Here is a 20,070-nt window from a genome sequence, read left to right as displayed (position 1 = left end):
TCTCAATTGTCTAACTGGACATACTTGTTGGACTGTAAAATTGAGCAAATAAAAAGGTTTAGTTTTTAAACACTGCATTGGTTTTACCAGTTGCTCAAAATGCACATGCATTTTTTTTGAACAAGATTTTTGAAATAGTTTTCAGTGATAAAAATGATATGCTTGAGAGCCGTCGAAGAATGTGACCAATTATTTGTCGGCGAAACTTCAGAATTTTTGTGGAAGCTATTTGTTGAATTAGTCAGATCTGTTGACATGCAATATGTTAAGCATTTGCGTTCAGAACATTCATTGCCACATTATATTTTCTTACGTTTTGTAAAAATATTTAACTTCAATTGATCTGATGTCATGAGGTTGTTATTGACGTGATTTGACTTTCACTTATCTAATTATTCTTGTTTTTACTTGAAAATGATAAATTTCAGACATCCTAGATGGCAATTTGAAGTGTATCCTCACTCTGTTCTACGGATTGTCCCGACTCAAACAGAGATCCAGATCATCTGCTCAAGGATCTACTTCACAGTCTTCTGCAGGTAAATTTGATTGATTATTTTATCGTACGTCAGCAAAACCAGTTTACAATTTTTTGAAATAGATTTCAAGGAGAAATTTTCACCCGCTTTATTTTTTGCCGAATTTACGGAATTCACAGCCTAATGGTGAAAAATCTTCCAACATAAAAAACCTGTATTTGTTATTTTAAATGCTCTCAAAAGAAGTTTAGTGAGGGCTTGATGTGATTTTTTGTCTGACCGATCCAATTTCTTCACGTGCGATCTTGTGCATGTCTGATTTATTTTATTGTTCCGACTTACTTTAGTGTTCTGTCAACTTTGGCAGTCAACTTTATATTCATCGTAGAGGGTTGTGAGTGGTACAGTCCAGCGTAGAACATATAACTAAAAAGGTTTTTTTAATTAAATTTTTCCACAGAGTTATAGAGGTTTAAAATTTTGTGAACATTTGTCTGATTTTCGTTCTTTTTTGTTCACAATTTTTGTAGTTGTACGCATTTTTTGACAATTTTTTTTAAAATATGTAAATTGGTACCCACTGGTAAAATTGGTAATGATAGTGTTGTGTTGCTTTAACAACTAAAAACAGAAGAGTGTTGTTGAACTGTTTAATCCAATTTTTTTGGCTAAAATTTTAGCTAAATTTTTCAAAATTCATACTTCTCCAAAAATGGCACGAAATAAGCCCTCTTCAGTCCACTGTTTTTACATTTACTGGAATAACACTGCCGATACAATCTTTGTTAACTCCATAGATGGCTAGTTTTGTTTTTGTATTCTTGAAGGTTGTTCTTGAATTAAATTTTGCCGTTTTTTGCCAATTTAGTTTGCCTTTTCTTTTGTTAATTACAGAAAAGAAAAATTCAAAACAGGGCGTACTAATGACATGTTAAATTAGCTTCCTAGGAAGTTTCATGGAAACCAATTTAATTCTTTAGTCGAAAGCTTATGATCGTTTTCACTTTTAAAGTTACGTATTTTTAAAATAAACAATGGATTATTGAGCTTTGAGTCTTTTTTCTTTTTTTTGTACTAACTCATAGCTTGAGGTCAGCCAAAACAGTTCGCGTTGTGTTTCTAATAATTTTCAATTCAATTATCGGTTTTTAAGTTTATGTTTCGTTACTTCGGCACTAAGAGTTTTTACAAAAGATTTTTTGATATTGGACTTTTTCCCCATCATTGAGATTCTTTTCCTTCTCTTGTCACATTATTGACTGGTCACATTATTGGCTTTTCAAAAGAAGGCACCATTTGGCACATCAGTTGTTCGGTGACATTATTATAGTTTTAATTGCTTCGACACAGTTACTTTTCTAACTTGCTTTAACTGCATCTTCTAGCAGAATTTAATTGAATTTTTCAAATTTTTGTTGTTGTTTGTGGTTCTCCTTTAGTCGTTTGACATAATTTGTCGGTCTTAGAGGTTCTCTATAGACGAACAAAAGAACCTAAAATTGATAGCTAAAGTTTCTGATGAGTTTGTAATCAAATTTTAATAAAAATATAGTGATTTTTATGTTTACACTTTGCTGTTGTTGTGTATTGCTGTTATTGTATATCAACACCAATATTGTAAACTATTGTCGTTGAAGACAGGCACCATTGAACATATCGAATGTTTCCAGTGCATGGTTTTTTGTTTAAATGGTCTTGATTCTGGGTTTTCACTCAAGGTTAATTTAATTTTCGACTTTTTCATTATCTGTCGTTCTTTTGGTCGAATGACAAATTCTGCATAATTTGCAGGTCAAAGTGGCTTTCTATGGAGGACAAAAGGGACCTTTTACTGATTTCAATTGATGGCTAAATTTTGTCATGACTTTGGAATTAAATGTTTTTTTACTAATATTTAGTTGTTTTTGCTGTTCTTTTTGCATTTTGCTGTTCTTTTTGTTTTAATGGCTTCGATACTGGTTTTTCGCAAATTATTGACATCATTTTTAATTTTTGTCTTTTATTGTTCTTTTTGTAGACGTATGACATATTGTGAATAATGACAGATCCAATGGCTTTTGTTTTGAAAAAGAAACTTGTTTATTGATTTCAGTTGCTGGCTGATGTTATTATTTCTTTGAATTTTTTTTTATAACACAAATGTATTTTTAACTTTTTTCGTGTTGTTCTTTTTTCAATACTTTTTTCTATTCTCATTATGCAAAAGTCAATTATCTTGTTATTGGTATTCAAAGAAGGCACATTGATTATCTCATTTTTTACTGATGGTTTTAACGGCTTTGACGCCGTTTTCTGGCAAATTTTGTTTTTTTTCCCTGAATTTGTCGTTTATTTTTGTAGACGTATGATATTTTCTAGATAATGACAGTTCTTGAAGTTTTCGTATTGCGGTATGATCGAACAGAAACTTATTCAAAGATTTTAATTGATATGTAATGGTTTTCATTATTTGAAATTATTTGTTTCCAAGAAAACATACGTTTTTTGTTTTGTCGTTTTTTTGTGTTTTGTTTACTTGTTACAGAGTCTCATCAAGGACTGTTTCCATGTTCTTTGTAGTGAAGAACGAACTAGTTTTTTCAGTTTAGGTTTTATTTGACACTATTTTGACTTTGTTATTGTGTAGTTTTTTTTAATAGACATAGAGTTTTGGATGCGAATGCTTGTTATTTGATTTTTATGTTCGTCTTGTCTCGCAACCCTAATAATGGCAGGTCTCATCTACCATCTGATTTGGCATTGTTTACTTCATTGAGTTATTTGAGCTCAAAGCAATTTTAAATATACCAATTGTATTCAACAATATTTGAATATTGGAAAGTTTTCTGTCTCTTTCCAATTTGGGAGAAGACAATTAAACCAAAAATGTGGATGTGCGGGGTTGGAACTTTAAGTGCGAACGCACATTACCGAACTTCCTTGTTTTCATCCAAATATATCATTCAGATTTACAGATAAAGAGTTCATATCTGTGTGCTTAGGGATGGAAAATTTGAGTTGAAGCAATTTTTTTTATTCATTCACCATTTATTTTTGATCAATTGAGATTTTTTGAAAGTTTGCTATCTTTTCCTGATTTGGTAGACAATTAAGACAAACTTGTGGATAAGCGGGGTTGTGAAATTAGGTGCCAACGCACATTACGGAGACTCCTTGTTGATTTTTGTGTTTTTATTCTGGCTTGTTTTATCCCGGTGATGCTCTGTTAATGTTTGATTAATTTTTCTCGAGCGACGTTTGACTCAAGATGTGTGTCTTGTTGTGCAGATTTTTTGCTCTGTCGTTTTTGACTTTTCGATAGTCTTTTCTGTCCTTGACTTTTTGTATGATCTAGATTGTTCTTTCATTCAAAATTTTAGCAATTTAATTTTATTGGTTACAGTTCACTTCTGAATCTCAAATGAAAAGCGTGCTGTTGTCGGTTCCATTTTTAAAAATGTGAATAGTGATTTATAATGAACCTCTTATAACGTTATTCAAAGCCCCTAGTAAATTGATCCCCCAATACTCCTCCCGACACCGATATTAGCAGGCATTATCTTTTTTTGTGAAGCTGGACTTGAATGCGCATTATTCATCCAGTTTGTATTTGAAATCGGCTTAGCTGAGGTGGATAATAATTTCCAGCTGAGCTCTAACAAGTGTAATTTTTTTTCCAATGGGGTGCCTAGGATAGTACAAGCGCAATTGAATGACTGCCAAATAGCTATTTTCTGCATTTAAAAATTTCCAAACAGTTGAGGAATATTTATTTAATCTACTGAAAGCACAACTAGTAATGCATGCAGAATAAAATTTGATTTTTTTTCTTTTTTGCATTTCTTTAATTTTTGTCAAGAGTTTTATCGCTTAATAAGGTGTAATGACATAACAGCTCTGGAAAAAAACCGTATCAATATTTTGCTTCAATTGTTATTCAAAACAGTTCGAAAAAATAATTTGAGATTGTTGCAAAAAAAATTGTTGAAAATAGTAATAGATATATGTGCAAGTGTTGAGTGTATATTGAATGATGTCTGTCTTACTGCCCGAGAAAAATGTTTTGTGCAGCTCATCATTTTTAAAAGGTTTATACAATTGAGTCAATATTGATGTTATATTCCTCGGTTAATATTTGTTTACAGAAATTGATTTAGGGTACTGATTTTTATGATTTACCGTCATGTTGATTATTATTGAACATAATTGGGTAAATTTTTGAGAACAAATTTCAGCTAATGCATTTTCCACTGGTTAAGTTCCAAATTAGACCACTGGTTGTGTTCAGGTGTTTTAACCGCGAGTAGTATGATAACCTTAATTCAGCTGCAAATGTCACTGTCGGTTTTTTTTACAGAGGTCAACAAATTGATAAATTTGGCTCCAATTCTTTTTGAAACTGTTGAGACAACTTTGAGGTTCTAAACTCTTTATCCTATCCTAAAATCTTATCCTATCCACAAATTTTTTTAATTATTTGCTAATAGTTGGAAAAAGTGCCTGAAACGTTTTTCCGCATTTCTAATTGAATTATCATAACTTTTCAATTCATTGTATCTTAAAAAAATAATTTATCATTATTAGGCTTTCACAATTGTAGCTTCCTCTTTTTTAATGGCGTCAGTGGATTCTTTCTATTTTGTATGTTAATTATGTGCATTGATATTTTTTTCACCCTCGGTTATGTATGAGAAATTTAAATTGTTGACAGGTTGTGGAAAGTTGTTTATGTTTAACACAGTGACAAATGCTTTTAAAATTGTTTTTGTAAAAATTATGTTCAGCTGCTCCTTCAGTGCAATTTGCTCATTGGAACCTACTGTCAGTCCAAGAGACAATGAAAAGCAATTTGATTGAAGCAATGTGATCAATTGCTTTAGAATATCACGCCAAAGCCGCAATACTTTTTTCTGCTTTGTTGACATTCAGTTTATACTTTTTCAGTTATTGTAAATGTACGTGTCTTTATATGCAGAGTCTTTACTTGGCCGTTTTTGCGCTCTTGTTCTGAAGCAATCTCTGACTGCTTAAGTGACTCTTTCACGCTTGAGTTTTTCTTTTTTGAAAGATCTAAGTTGCTTTAATTCTGAACTGAAGTTTCTTGTTAATTTAAAAGCACTTTTGAGCGAGAGAGAATCAAAGACATTGTAGCTTAGTGATTAAGATGTCATATTGACATCCTGGATGTCCGGGTGCGAACCTCTATAGGGTTTTTGTGCACCCACAAAACATTTAGAAGCTACGCACCCTATAAATTAAATTGCCTCGCCTGTCGTTTGAGAGTAGTCGTCCAATTTTAGTCGATTGGTTTAAGTTTTTGATTGTTTTTATGTCTGTTTTTAATTACATTACTTCTATTTGAAATAAAGTTCGGTTTGATATGTATTTATGAGAAGGTAAAATTAAAAAAAGGTATTCCGTAAAATAATTGAACACATGAAATTAAAAATTTGCTACTGAACACTTTTGATACAATGATAATTTTCGTTCTCCTTGTCGTATTATATGTCCTAGTCCGCAGAAAGACTTCCAATTAAGAGCTGCAATTTTTTTCTGAGCATTCCTGGTTTTTTAGCATTTCTGAACATACTTTATCAAGTCTCATATTACTTTTTTGCCTCCTAGACATTTTTGAGCGACCCATATCAAGCATATGTGAGTGAGCTCATGTTCCGCCATTAAATTAAAGAAAGCAAAATAATTTTCTATTTTGCGAATTCAGGCATAATTTAATTTCCTTTTTTGTGTATTCTGTGGGCTTGGAAGTGGGTCAGTCACTTTGGTTTGTCTATGTCAACTTGGTTGTCGCTGCTAGTTAGTCTCTGTAGTATCGATTGAGCAAACATAACATGTCTGACATTGTGACGTCACGTCCCTAATGTTCTTTGAGACTGTAATTCACTATACTATGAAAACAGTTTATCAATGGCTTCAAATGCAACATGAAGTGTATTTCTTAGCCGAATGCTTTTCCTAAATTGGGAAAAGCACTTCTCCCATTTCAACCATTTGCTGAAAATCTCTTCAAAATGTTTAAAATTTAAGGGGAAAACATTTGAAGATGTCTTACTTTAAAGCGTCAAAAGACATGTGGCGCCGACTATTTTTCCCATTTCTTATTTAGTGGTAAATTTGTCTCAAGAATTTCGCTTCCTTAATCTTGTCAATCTATTTTTGGAAGACATCCTAAAGATATAAATGTTGAAACATCTTCATTTATTGCAATTTGTGTCTGAAGTTTTTGTCGATTGTTTTCGATTGAGAGCTGCGAAGATAACTTTGGAGCTGTAGACAAAAAAAAACAAATATGCACCCCGTCTATTATTCTAATCCTTTTCATGGAAAATTGGAAAATTATCATTTTGTCTCAAGGAGCATTGAAGACAACTTAAAGCTGGCTTCAAATTCGTTGAAATGATTTATGTAATTTTAGCCTACTCTTTTTTTCTCCACTTTTTAGCTGATGAAAAATTTAGCTCCAAGCCAGCTACCTCTTTATAGTCACAGTCGGAGTTTTTTAATGCCCATGCATAAATTGTAGCCTGACATGTAATCTGATAATTCGGCAGGTCTTGGTGGCGCAGAGCTATAAAGGCTCTCAATTTTGTATTTATTTGCCTTCGCCTTTTTGTGAGTTGCTACATGTGTTGATACGTTTTAGTCGCAGAGTGCATTTTCCTGTGTGTGTTCAAATAAAAATTCAGCTTGTTGTGTCTGAACATGTTATTTGTATTTTGTACGTGTATATATTCCAATCCTCCGTCTAGACTAGACTTTCTGTTTTATCCGTAAGGATAGCTTAGCACCGCTAATGATTGCTTTTTCATTTCCCTGCCTTCTTTTGTGTACGTGGGAAGAAATTTATATTGTTAGTTACTTGTGCATATAAGCATGTCTTTCTGTTATTTGCGCTGTTTGAGCGTGTTTTCCCCGCAAACAATTTGATTGAATTTTGCGCTAATGATTGAAGTTTTTCGATTATTTACAATCACATGCGTATCATTTTTCCTGCCTAGATTTTTAAAAAATTTTTTATTGCATATGCTTTGCAAGTTCTGCTTTAGCTCAAATTTTTTGATGTGATTAATTTGTGCTCCATTTTTGCCTTGTGTACAAATCGTAATTACATTTCAAACATTTTTAAAAGCAAATTTTCTGCGGTTTATGAAAGTGAGAGATGTTTGTTTCGTATTAATGGTTTGCCGAGTAGTTGAAAATAGAGTTAAATTCTTTCCGTATTCTAGCTAAAGTACCTACAATAACATTCAATCCTTAAAGCATGCCGTTTATTTTGACAGAATTAGCCAAAATATGAGCGCCGTTATGCCTCATGTTTACGTTTCTCGCAACACAATTCGCTGTTTAATCACGACGCGCTTTTGTTTCTGAAAAGAGACTTAGCTCAGCTTGGTCAAACTATCCCTTCACCATTCGTCTGTTCTTATCAGCTGGTAATTTCTATTCCCTTCATTCGTTCAGACTTGTATACGGATATTTCTATGAAATTTGTTCACGTGCGTACTTAGTCTGACTCTGAAAAAGCCCCCTAGCTTCAACTGGGCATTAACCTAGCGACCATTTCTACCCAAACTGCTGTTTCTCCTCTCAAATTTTGGGTAAGTTTGCAAACATTTTGCCTTAGCCAGCAGGAAATTTTGAGAAAATATTCTGGTTTATTTGAGAAAATGCTTGATTTACTTTTTGTATAATTTGCGTCCGCGTTTCATATAGGCAGAGAAATTGAGTAAAATATAGTGTTGTAAAAACAGTCGATCTATAAATCTGGTTTAAGCTCAACTGTGCCACTCGGGCAAGACTCAATAAAATTTTTGGGTTGTTATTATCGAAGCCAGACTTGGAAATCCGGCAACTGGGTTTTACAAGGGGGCTGGTGGTTGTACGGATAACTTTGAATGGGGTATAAATTCGCAAGCTAAGGGATTTGAACAAAACAGATCGTATCCTAGTATTTGAAGGTTTAAACTGTCTTGAACTTCTTATTTTTGACACACATTAACTCTTTCAAAGTTGCTACACTTTTCTGAAACTTGTTCCTATTTTACGTGATTGCTATGTTGAGAAAATAACTAGTATAGAATTCAGTTTAATATTACAGATATTAAAATATAAATTTATCGGACCTGTCTTTAGTAAGATTGCAACAGAGGCGGGTGATTAACTTTATTAAAAAGAGCTAACTAGTAATATCTTCAGCTTGACTTAACTTGCTTTCAACAACTTTGGTTATTACGGGATTGTTTAGTCCAAGTGTATCCAAGCGAAAGCACGTAAACAATTTTTGGGGTGAATATAGTGAAATACAACAAACGTGCGTGTGTTTAGTTGAAAAATAAACTACTGAACGTGAAATTACTATCATTGCATCACTTGTTCAAATGTTTTCAATGTGTACGCCCTTTTACGATGTTTCAATGCGCACAATACATGCTATTCTGAAATGCGAGTATGTCTGTGTGATTTATTATTGAGTATTTAGGAGTATTTAGTTATTTATTCCTTTGTTTATTATTTATGACGGCCTATTTTGCTTTTAAGTGAGTCGTGCATTGTTTTGTTACAAGTGAGTGCAAGTGCAAATATAACCGGGACAGCAGCTGCAAATTGTGTGACAGCATCATCATCATCCGCACTCGTGAGTAAGAGAGCAGCAGCAGCATCAACCGCCAGTTCAACTCATTTTTCATCTCCAAGCCCAATTCCAAACAGCGCTCATCTGACTCATCACAATCCGGAATATGGAACGGCCCCTGGACCTCCTCAAACACCCCAACATCTTCCAGCACATTCTGGGAATCCTCGTCAAGAGATCCCGGATCCCTCGCGATTGACACCGTCTCAGTTCGGATCCCCGGTCAACGTGCCGAGTCATCATCGGCAAACAAGTGGACGTGGTTCGCCATTTTTTCATAGTCAGCATCCTATTCAGAAACAGCAGTTGCCTCCTACACCTGTTGCCCAGCGGAGCAATAGTTTTACTAGTGGTGACAACAATCGGCCTTTAACGGTTGCATCGCAGCATCAAATTATTAGTCAGGCTGTTATTCAGCAGCAATTGGCTAATCAGAGCACTGCGAGACAGTTGTCAGAAATAAGTGGTTAGTAAATGATTTCTTTTCAGTTGAGGATTTTTTTCAATTCTCATGTTTCTGAAACTTTGTATAAGAGTATAGTCCTCACTTGAAAGTTTGTCTGGTCAGTATTGATGATACAAGTAGGTATTTGATTATTGAAACCAGGTTTTTGCTTTTGTTGAACGTAAATGAACGTAAGTTTGTTGAGCGTAAGATGACAAATCAATATAGATTAACAATTCACGAGACATAACTGAGCAAGATGCAACATGCTGATGTTTTCGGTGCTAATGAAACTGTAAACTGAAACTGAACGTATAGCTGTATTGCAGTTACCTGTAGGAAATTACTTTTTGGTTATTCATTGTGTTGATTCATTGATCTTTTTCTGCTTTGGCTAATGCTGGTACATCAATTTTATTAACCTCTTTTGTGACCAATTTTAGCATCTTTTTTTATAAACGTGACTTATATATTCTTGACGCCATATAATAAAACCAACTACGACGAAATTTGAAATGAAGTGAACTGGTTACTTCTTTTAATGGCATCACAGCAATTTTTTAGGGACACTTTTAGCTGCTAAATATTATTTTCAAAAGTTGTTAAAATTGTTAAATTAAAGTTTAAAAGTTGCTAAAAAAATTAAAATTTACTGCGGCAGACCACGGACAACAATCAGAATAGAAAAAAGCCAAGTGAACATCAATTTTTGTTTCATTTTCTAATTGAATCATTATTGCAACAAGAATTCAAGATTTAGTGACATGTAATTTTTTAAAGAGCCGTTTCAGAATGAGCCGTCTTATTACACCGTTTATTATTCTTTGTGTCGCGTCAATATTAGGTGATTGTTTTATGTTCAATTAACTTGCTAAACTTATCTATTTTGAAGGCAAATGAAGTTTTTTTAAATATTTTGGACAAAATTTCTATCAATTTAGCCACTCCATCTTATTGACATTTTGATGTCGACAATTTATTAGCACGATTTTATTTTGTAATTGGGATGTTTAACATTATGTTAGTCTATTTAGGTATATTTAACAAATGAACATGGATTAAACAATATTTGCAGTTCTGTTGGAAGAAACCTACTTAGTCTTAAAAAACTAATCCTTCATGCCCTATTTTAATTGTTGATCACATCTTTCATAAGGATAGGATAGTTAATTTTGGAAACAATTCTTGAATCTCATTAAAATTTTAAGTTGATCTTGGTATGCCAGTTCTTGGCAAATTTTACTGAACCTTTTTATAAGATGAAGCAATCGGGTATCGATTCTAATAGGTCTTAGTTGCTAAATAGGATTTTGAAAAGTTGTTAAGGCTGATATAAAAGTTTAAATAAAAGTTGCTAATTATTTAAGCGACAGACCACGGATAACAATCAGAACAGAAAAAGCAAGTGAAGAAAAATTGTTTCATTTCCTTTTCAAATGTTTCATTCCCAAAACATTTTTGCAACAAGAATTCATGATTTGTTGTAATGTAATTTTTTAAAATAGCCGTTTCAAAATTGGTTGAGTTGAATTACTCTCGCAATTTACCTTTGACTCGTTTTCAGCTGTCAATTGGAATTCTGTCATTTGGTGCAGACTTCAAATCACTGGTGCGACCCAGCAAAATTAACGATTACATTGACCGAAAGATCAATAATGTAAATCATGTACACTGTCGGTTTATAATTGGTGATAGAAGTACATGAAAAAATGGTGTCTTCAATGCTTGAAATGGTTTCAAGTGCTTTTTTAGAGAAAAAGTGATAGTACCTGTGTCCCTATATACAAATTCAATTTTTAAGGTGATTTTTCGTCGGACAATGTTTTGCGGTCTGTCTTTTTAAATGTCCATCTCTTATTTCTCTTCAATGCTCATTGGTCAACTCGAATAACATTTAGTTTTTTACGATCGGTAGTTTAATATTATAGTCGATTAATTTAAGGTCATGGTGCTAAATCTAACCGAAACAGATCACGTCTTTGAACGGATGCTGTGCTGCAACATGCAGGGAAGATGTACGCTTTTCTTAGAATTTCCTAGTATAAAAATGATTAAATACTGCAACTAAGTGATGAAATACTGCAAATGGTTGAGTACTGCAATTTTTCCGTTTGGTGCAATTCTTTGTGTCGTGTCAATATTAGGTTATTGGTTTTTGTTAATTGTTCTGCTAAACGTATCTTTTTTGATAGCGAATGGAATTTCTTTTAATATATTGTACGAAATTTCTATCAGTTTAGCTACTCCATCTTGATTGACATTTTGATGTCGACAACTTTTGAGTACGATTTTATTTGGTAATTGGGATGTTTGCCATTATGTTTGTCCGATGAGGTATATTTAACAAAGGAACTTGGATTGAACAATATGTGCTGTTCTGCTTGAAAAAATTTTGTTTCTAGAAGAAAATCCCTATCATCCTATTTAGTCATAAAAAAACAAACTATTACGCCCTATTTCAATTGTTGATTACTTCTATCATGAGGATAGTATAATTTTAATTTTTTGAAGTTACTGAATCTCATATGAGACAATGCGATCAAATCGATTGGATTTAATCTTGCTTTTGGGTGGAATTTGATGGCAGACCTGGTTTAATTACCCTGTGTCTGTTACTACTTGACTTTGAATTAAAATTTTAAGTCGATTTTGGTATGTCATTTCTTTATCAATAATCAGCCATTTACTGTGAATTTATTTCCTTTTTGTGACATAAAAACTATATCCTCTGTTAATTGAAAACATCAATTCTGTTGAAAATGAAGCTTCAAAATCAGTCCCTTGAATATGTTTCCTTGAAGACTGTGGTTTATTAATTTTAGTTTCATTTGACGATCGGTTTCAGCACAGTGTTTTCTATCACATGAAAAAGAGGTAAATCTAATTGCGTCGTTTTCTCCAAAATTAAACTTCCTAAATATTTTCTTAAAGTATCCAAATTATCTGAAAGATCTGAAGTCTTTCAGTCGACGAATTGATAATATTGCGAAACTTTTGTTCCTGAAAACAGTACTGGTTTTCGTAAGTTGATGTGCCGAAGTGCGTTATAGTAGGTCTGAGCTCCATAGAAACAGTCTGTGGAATCTTAATGTCTGTTGAATATGAGAAATTATTTTGTTTCAAAGGTGGTACCTTATTTTGGTCTTCTTTGAGCCGCGTTTGCTTCATAATCACCCAAGTTTTGGCATTGCGCAGTGATGATGGTCTTAAATATTTTAGCTTACATTTTTCTATTTTATCGTGGAATCACAATATGCGGTAAAGTTTTCAAAATTTTGAATTTATCCTGGATTTTTAACCGGATTGACTGGTAAATGTCACTGAGCAATGCTAATAAAATGTGACCTCTCTTTATGATTTTTCAGAAACGTACCTACCCTAGTTTTTGTTAGGAAAACTGTAATTAAAACTTGTAGTGGATTTTGCTGGAATAAGTGGTTATCAACTATGCGACCGTACAGGGCACGCTGTGAACTAGGTCTCAATAACTCACAGCTTGTCCTTTCCCAGCCTGAAGCCTGATATTCGTTATTAAATTTGTTAGTTTATTGTGAAGTTAAATACTTAGTTGTTTATATCTGTATTTACAATTTATAGACAAGGGTAAATTGACTCATGTTATTATTTTGGTCGTTTGCTGTGCAGAAAGTGATTACGACTATGGAAGTGTGGCTTACTCATGTAGCAGTGAGGTGTACCAGAGTCTAACTGGAGCACAGCTCTGGAGTCCATCCAAGACAACTGCTGTCTCTTCTTCCGCATCTCGACTCACTAACAGCTCCAATTTGGGTAGTAGCAGTAGTAGCTGTGCCACTCCAACTAGACAGGTGGGAAGAGGCAGCACTCCAGTCAGTGACGTACCCTCTTACTACTTGAGGTTAGTTTTTGGCGTTTGGCTCGACTCAAACCTTAATTTCGAAGAGCAAATCTGCGGGGGTAGAAAATCCTGCTATTTTTTTTATTCGAAATCTCTATACCTGTAAGCAATTCCTTTCGACTACTCTAATGCACTATATCTTGGTGTACCTCATTCAAAACTGAAGAGAGTTTAGAAAGTGCAGAGTACTGCAGCACAATTTATTTTGCAACGTATTCATTATAAAATGGCCTGTTTCATGCATGGAGTCAAATATGGAAATGCAACCTTTATCCAAGCTTTCAAAACTAATTACCAGAAACGAGCGTTCATGTACACTGGAGGTCAATTTTGGAACACCCTACCTGATTACATGAGAAATGAGTCGAACTACAAACCTTTTTAAAAGATGCTTAAAACGATGCTGTTCTCTCAGGCCTGCTAGCTACAAGAAATGCACTTTTGAGATCTCCATCATCATCATGGTTTTCACATTCTGTTCAGTCCTGATATGAAAAAATAAACAGTTTCTCGGACCGTCTCACCACCACCACCTTCTACGTAAATGAGGGAACTTATGCAATCAAGTTGCGAGTTATGAGATTGCTTTTGCCCGTTGAGTGCAGCTGTAATATATTTGGTCTTCAAAAATTTTAATTTTCTTAAATAAAAATCCTTTGAATCATAGTTTTGACGAAACTTATTCCTATTACTGCACTCCTTAAACCTCAAACGTGATCTCAGAACTCCTGCTTAAAATTTTGAGTGTTTTTCATTAATTCAAAGTATACACTAATTGCCATCGGATTGAACGATTAATCCTTTGCAGATCCCTTTCTCCTCCCCCAGTTGTTGACCACTACTCATCTTCCGCGGCTACAGCTGCAAGTGTATCCGAAGTAGGAAAGCGTGAACGTAGTACCTCAAAAGGCGGAGGAATTTCTCGGTTATTCGCGGGTAGCAAAGACATTAAAAAGAAGAAGAACAGTGCAAGTGGCATTGGGTCTCATTCTGGAACTGTATCGGACGGTGAATCTGTCTACTCTCCTGCTAGATCGGCTATCATTCATCCAAAGAGCCCACTCAAAACTGCTCTAGGTTGGTGTGAAAAACTTTGCTTGTATTCCTCTGCCAAATCATCATGGAAAACTTGTTTAATTACTCTCACAAGCAAGGAATTATAAGCAAGTAGCAATTATATTAGTCACTTGTCTTTTCTATGCAATTTTTTGCTTGCTCCTTTTTTTGTCTGACGTTTTGACTTTTCGAGTGACCTTTTCACGCCTATTTCCTGATGTTTGTTTGCGATTTAAATTGCTCTCATTCAGAATTTAGGCCGCTAACTTTGATTCGCGGCTGTTTGGTACTAAAAGTTAACTGAAAAGTGCGCGAAATTGGTTTCATTTTTTGTTTTAAATCTTACTATTGGTCGATTGAAAAAGCTCCAAGACCAACATTAGTGACGTTATAACCCATCCTTGGCTGATGTCACTCGCATTAGTCGGATATTTTGCCTTGCTCTCGAGGGATTTTCGAAGCTATTATTTTAAACGTGTTGGTCTCTTTTTGTGAACAATTTTTGCTTGACCGTTTTCTTCTAGAAGTTCCTTTCGATTTCACTTTTTGTTGGTGACGTTTTCACGCTTGACTTCTACTTTTGTTGCTTGAACTGAATTGCTTTTATCAAATCGGCGTTGCTAAACCAAAAACGATTACAGGCTAGTAGAGCATATGGTTCGAATAGCCGAGTGTTCAGTGCTTCAGTCTAGGACGCCGGAGGTCGGGGTTCGAATCTCTCCCTCTTCCGAATTTTTTTGCACCCATAAAGAAAAGCTTTTCTGTGCTCTAGTCCCCTCTGAATTAATTTGTCCCGCCTGTTGTTTGAGATCGTTTTGCTCGAAGTTGTCGGTTTATGTTTTCTTTTGCTTATTGCTACGCTGTTTCGATTTGAAATGTACGATTTTCAAGTCACAAAAAGAAAAGCAACTAAGCGTAAGATAAATATCTAGTGTACTACTTGCATGCAAACGTTACCGAAAAAGTAACAGGCTTAAGGCCTCTCGAGCGAAGGAATGGCGCGAGTTCCCCCCAAAAAATGGAACAAGAATACTTGACAAACGTACAAAAAATCATGTTCGGACAATAGATCACTTATATTTTGGGGTACAATACAATCAGATACGCGAAAACCGTTTGTTGGATCATCAAACAAGCTGAAGGTTGTAGTTCACTTAAAAATTTTGTTTTTTAGAAACATTTTTTATTGAGATATTGTGCATTATTTGAGGTTTGGTTTGCTTTTCTATAAGTCCTGATTCTTTTTTGCTTCATCGTCTTTGTGCTTTAAAACCTAGTTTAAATATTGATCAGCCCGATACGCCACTACGTTCTGTCTTGATTATCCACTTTGGCATTGTTAGCATAGAAAAATGTATGCAAAACACTGAATTTTTTATATGATCTTAATACTATTTTTGTCAATTAGTGAACTTTTATATTGATATTACGATGTAAAGGTTGGAAAATTGTGGGTTTCATCGCAGAGGATTAAATTGTGCGAAATTTAGTTCAAATCCTTTTTGAAGAGCTTTCAGCAAATTTTATGTCAATTAAGAAAAGCGAAATTTTCGATCGCCCTTAGATATTTCTACTTACTTAAATTCTTACAAATCGTTTTTAGGAAGCTTTTATTTCAATCCCTATACTGTTGAAGCTGGTTATTGATCGTTATTTCCCGTTTTTTGATGGCGGCATATAGAAACGTATATCCATATATTCCTTTTAACTTTTTTCCTGATAACTTTTTTAAATTTTTAATTCAAATTAACGCAAGTATCCTTATGTTGCCATTTTAAAGCAAGCGTTTTTCGTTAGTCTCGATTGTTTTTCGAAAATTAATTTTTTTTTTTCGAAAAAAATGTTGCTCTCGGGAATTCAATTGAAGGAATTGGTTTTAGGGGGCCATTATAAGCTGTAAGTTGTTTCTTTTACATATGGTGAAACAAAAACAAGGTGACAATTGAATTTATAGTGGATATTAGCTCGAGATGGTTAAGGAGTTACTGAGCATGAAAAATTGTTCACATTTGTAACCTTTCTGAATTCTGATGCTTTAACCGAGAAAATGCTTTTCTTTATTTATCGAATGATATAATGAGTTTTCAAGGTAAACTCTTGTTGTGGATCGAATTTAACATTGAATGACAATGTCGTGTGTCGTTCTTGTCGTTCAAATTATGTCAAATTTAAAAACGCCTCAAAATGAAATTTTCATTCAGAGTTCAATGAGAGATATAGAGGGTTCAACGTATTGGCCGGGTGCCTTGATGTCCAGCCTTTTATTCTACATTTCAGGTCACCCAAATAATTTCAGTGATGGGTGTCCGGTGTATACAAAGACAAATGTCAGTTGAAATATTTGGGGTTGGATTAGTTTGGTTAAAATGAAGGGTCGCTTTCTCTCTGCTAAATTTAGTTGTTTGACTTGGATTGGAGTTTTGTTTATTTTGATAACTGTTCTTGACTTCAGATGTCCAGACATGTTGAGAAAATTGCCTGCAATTATTATAACCACATTTCGAAGTGTAAGTTTCTGTCACCTTAGCTGGTATATCTATGCTCACAAGATCGTAAAAGCAAACTTAGCCGCGATACACTATCTGTTGGCTGAAGTTGATAAATGTGTGTTGCGGTGTTATTTTGTTTACTTTGTTCAACTTTGAAGTGTTTGCTGCTATTGTCTTTAGGTAAGGCCTTCGGTGCCAAGTCTCAACAGCCCACGGACTCGACAACTAGTTCTACTACTATTACTAGTTCGAATCAAAATAGCAACTCAAGTCAACCTTCAACACACGCACAAGAAAGCGCGCATAGAAACCTCCAATCGCCGTCTGAACAGCCACCACAATACCAGAGGTCATTATCTGCAGCTCCAGCTTCGACCAATCAAGTTTTGACTCCTGTGCCGCTGTCTGCAGGTGCAAACATGCCCGCGCAATACTCTTCAGGGAGCCAGTCACAGCTGACTCGTCGGCTGCCTGAACAAACTCACATACCCCCACCCCCACAGACAACTAGCATCCCTCAACCCAAATCGAGAGCATCCCCTAACAGAAGTACCCCTTCGAACACGTCAGGAATCCCCACTTCAGGGCCCTCAGCAGGAATCAAGTCACCACCGGAAGTCAGAAAAGGAATCCCTCAACCGTCAAGTCGTCCAAAATCCCCAGCAACTGTCACCCCAACAACGGGTCTGTCCAAAGCCCCATCAAGGGTTCCCGCAGCTTCCACAGGAGGAAAGATCCCAACCTCACTCAGCAGGTCAAAATCTCCGGCTGCTTCAACAGTTTTGTCATCTGTAACAAGCGGAGACAAAGAATCTGCTCGCAAGTTAAAGCAACCTTCAGACAACTCTTCGTCCAGCTCCCAGGCTTCCACAGAAACACCCGCAAACGCGCCTCGACAACCTAAAACAGAACCAGAAGCAGGCCAGGGCTCTTCACTGCCCCAGCCAGCATCGAAGACTACTTCGTCACAGCCTTCATACAAATCAAACTTACCTCAAAGTGGAATTAGACCGCCGGGATCTGTGGGTTCTGGCAAACCAGTATCCAGAAACCCTTCTCAAATCGGAAGGCTGAAGTCTGGAATCGCAACTGGCGACCACAAACCGAGAGCTGCTTCTGTTTCAGCTCAGAAGAAAACAGTTTCGGCGAGAACCTCACCCACTCTTACGACAGACTCCGGTTCTCAAAATGAACAGAGTCCTTTGAATCGGTGCAAATCACCACCAGCAGCTTTGACACATGAGAATAAAGATAAGAAAAGTCCCTCAGTTGAAAAGAAACCCGAGCCAGCTCCTTTGAACGAATCCAATGAATCGGACACCCTGGTTACAGCCGAGGTTGCAAATCCGGTCGTAAGTAACCAACAAAAAGTAATAAACGTCAATACAGATGAAGTGGGAACTAGTGAGCATGTTGGTTCAACCAGAATTGGAGCAGTGACTGCTCAAGTTAGAGGTCAGCAATCAAAGCCAGTGAAGATTTACGGAGCCGTTAAAATTGGTACGAGAGAAACTACCAATGTCACTGCGAATAATGAGCTTTATGGTTATGCAACTGACTCAGATGTTCTGTCGCCAACAACAACATGCGACTCGTTAGTGATAAATTTTTTATTTCCAGGTTCCGCAATCCATCAATTAGGGAGGGGAAGTTTTCATTCTCTTAGGATTATTTAAGGATTTCTGACAACTAACACGATACATGTTCTTCGGTCAGTTCGCTGCAGATAACTGTTTGAAAATTATTGTGACAATAATGATAATCGATTTCGCTTATGGTACCTCACATTATCAACATTTAGTTACGCTGTAATGTGCCGGCCGTTCAAAAACCTATATTAATATTCCATTACATTGTTTAGCATTGTCCCAATAGTACTTGTAATGGGGAAAGTATATAGACCGTCGTTTTTTCTTCAGCCAAAATCGAAAACATTTTGTTGCATTTTAGAAAGTAAGTTGAAAAAGTTACACTGGTCCTCTCGCCCCTCTCACATCAACATCATCGTAATCACCATACCAACACTAAATTTTGATTTCAAAAAACATGTTTTCGGTTATTAGTCTTTACTCAAGGTCCTGTCTTGTTTGTTTGAAGATTTTTTGTGCCATGGTTTTCTTTAGCTATATTTATTTCTATTTGGTAATTTGCAAACTCTTCCAAAAAAAATAGTTTAGTTTTTGCAGTTTTTGCTCCTGTTTGTTTTTCAAGCAAGGTTTTTTGTTGACCTACAAATTATTATTTAGGGGCCCTTCGGCAAGAAGGAGTTTTTTTCTGAGAACAATTTTCTCAAAATATTTAATTATGTCCGTAAAATTTGCTGTTTTTAAAAGTGTTTGATCATTTTGTCTGTGTACCATGAATGTCTCTATGAACTGCCTGCCGATTTGTTTAGCAAAAAAGTTGTTCGGTTGGCTAACAATAAAACCTAATTTTTGTAGAAGAGTGTTTCTCAATTTATGGCTCCAAGTAGTCAGAAAGTAATCGTGACATGTTGTAGTTGCTTCAATTTGTGTTGCAGACTACAAGAATTGGCGGTAAAGATATCGACATAATTTTTTATTTAAGAGCTCTTTTGTATTTAGTTGTTTTTAGTTTCTGTTATTATTGAAGTATCTTTTTGTCGTTATTGTTTTTTCAAGATTTTGCGAAGCTATTGATATTTAATGCATTAGCAGCAATGTTTCTTTGAAACCTGAGGAAACTTAAAATATATTCTTTGTTTTGAAGTTGTTTTTTTTTCATTTGGTCTGATAGCTCGGATTTTCTTAAAAGTTTATGTGGATTTTTTTTGGATTGTTTTTCAGTGGGTACGCGGGTACGTTTTTTTGTACGTTATGTTCAGGCCTTTTTGGACAACTTTGTGCTATAGAAACAAGATAAGAAGCTAAAGCTCGTGCAATTGGTTTCAGCGCTCAGTTTAAAAGGGGGTTTTGGCTGTCTTACAAGCGTTGTGTCTGCTGAATTTGCTGGGAGAGCTTGAATATAGGATAAAATCTTTTTTTTAAGTCCAGCTTACTATAATTGTGCTTGCTTTGGTTCCAGTTTTTGTTATTTTTTGACGAATTGGACTACACAATTTTTTTTGCCGAAGA

General features: G+C 35.0%; 1 protein-coding gene across 7 annotated transcripts in view; it reads left to right on the top strand.

The window, feature by feature from the left end:
- The window catches only part of LOC142356889 (uncharacterized), a 118,284-nt gene that overhangs the window by 73,271 nt on the left and 24,943 nt on the right, over positions 1–20,070 (top strand). For all 7 annotated transcript variants that reach the window (XM_075408683.1, XM_075408669.1, XM_075408655.1 and 4 more), the window contains exons 5-9: positions 429–539; positions 9,041–9,574; positions 13,199–13,430; positions 14,239–14,507; positions 17,156–18,569. In XM_075408683.1, the coding sequence (XP_075264798.1) occupies positions 429–539; positions 9,041–9,574; positions 13,199–13,430; positions 14,239–14,507; positions 17,156–18,569 (2,560 nt within the window). The remainder of the gene's footprint in view (positions 1–428; positions 540–9,040; positions 9,575–13,198; positions 13,431–14,238; positions 14,508–17,155; positions 18,570–20,070) is intronic.

The sequence above is a fragment of the Convolutriloba macropyga genome, chromosome 2 (assembly GCF_964194025.1).
Source record: "Convolutriloba macropyga chromosome 2, txConMacr16.3, whole genome shotgun sequence".
NCBI lineage: Eukaryota > Metazoa > Xenacoelomorpha > Acoela > Convolutidae > Convolutriloba > Convolutriloba macropyga.
The sequence above is the reverse complement of the archived record's forward strand: the minus strand, read 5'-3'. Positions and strand labels throughout refer to the sequence as shown.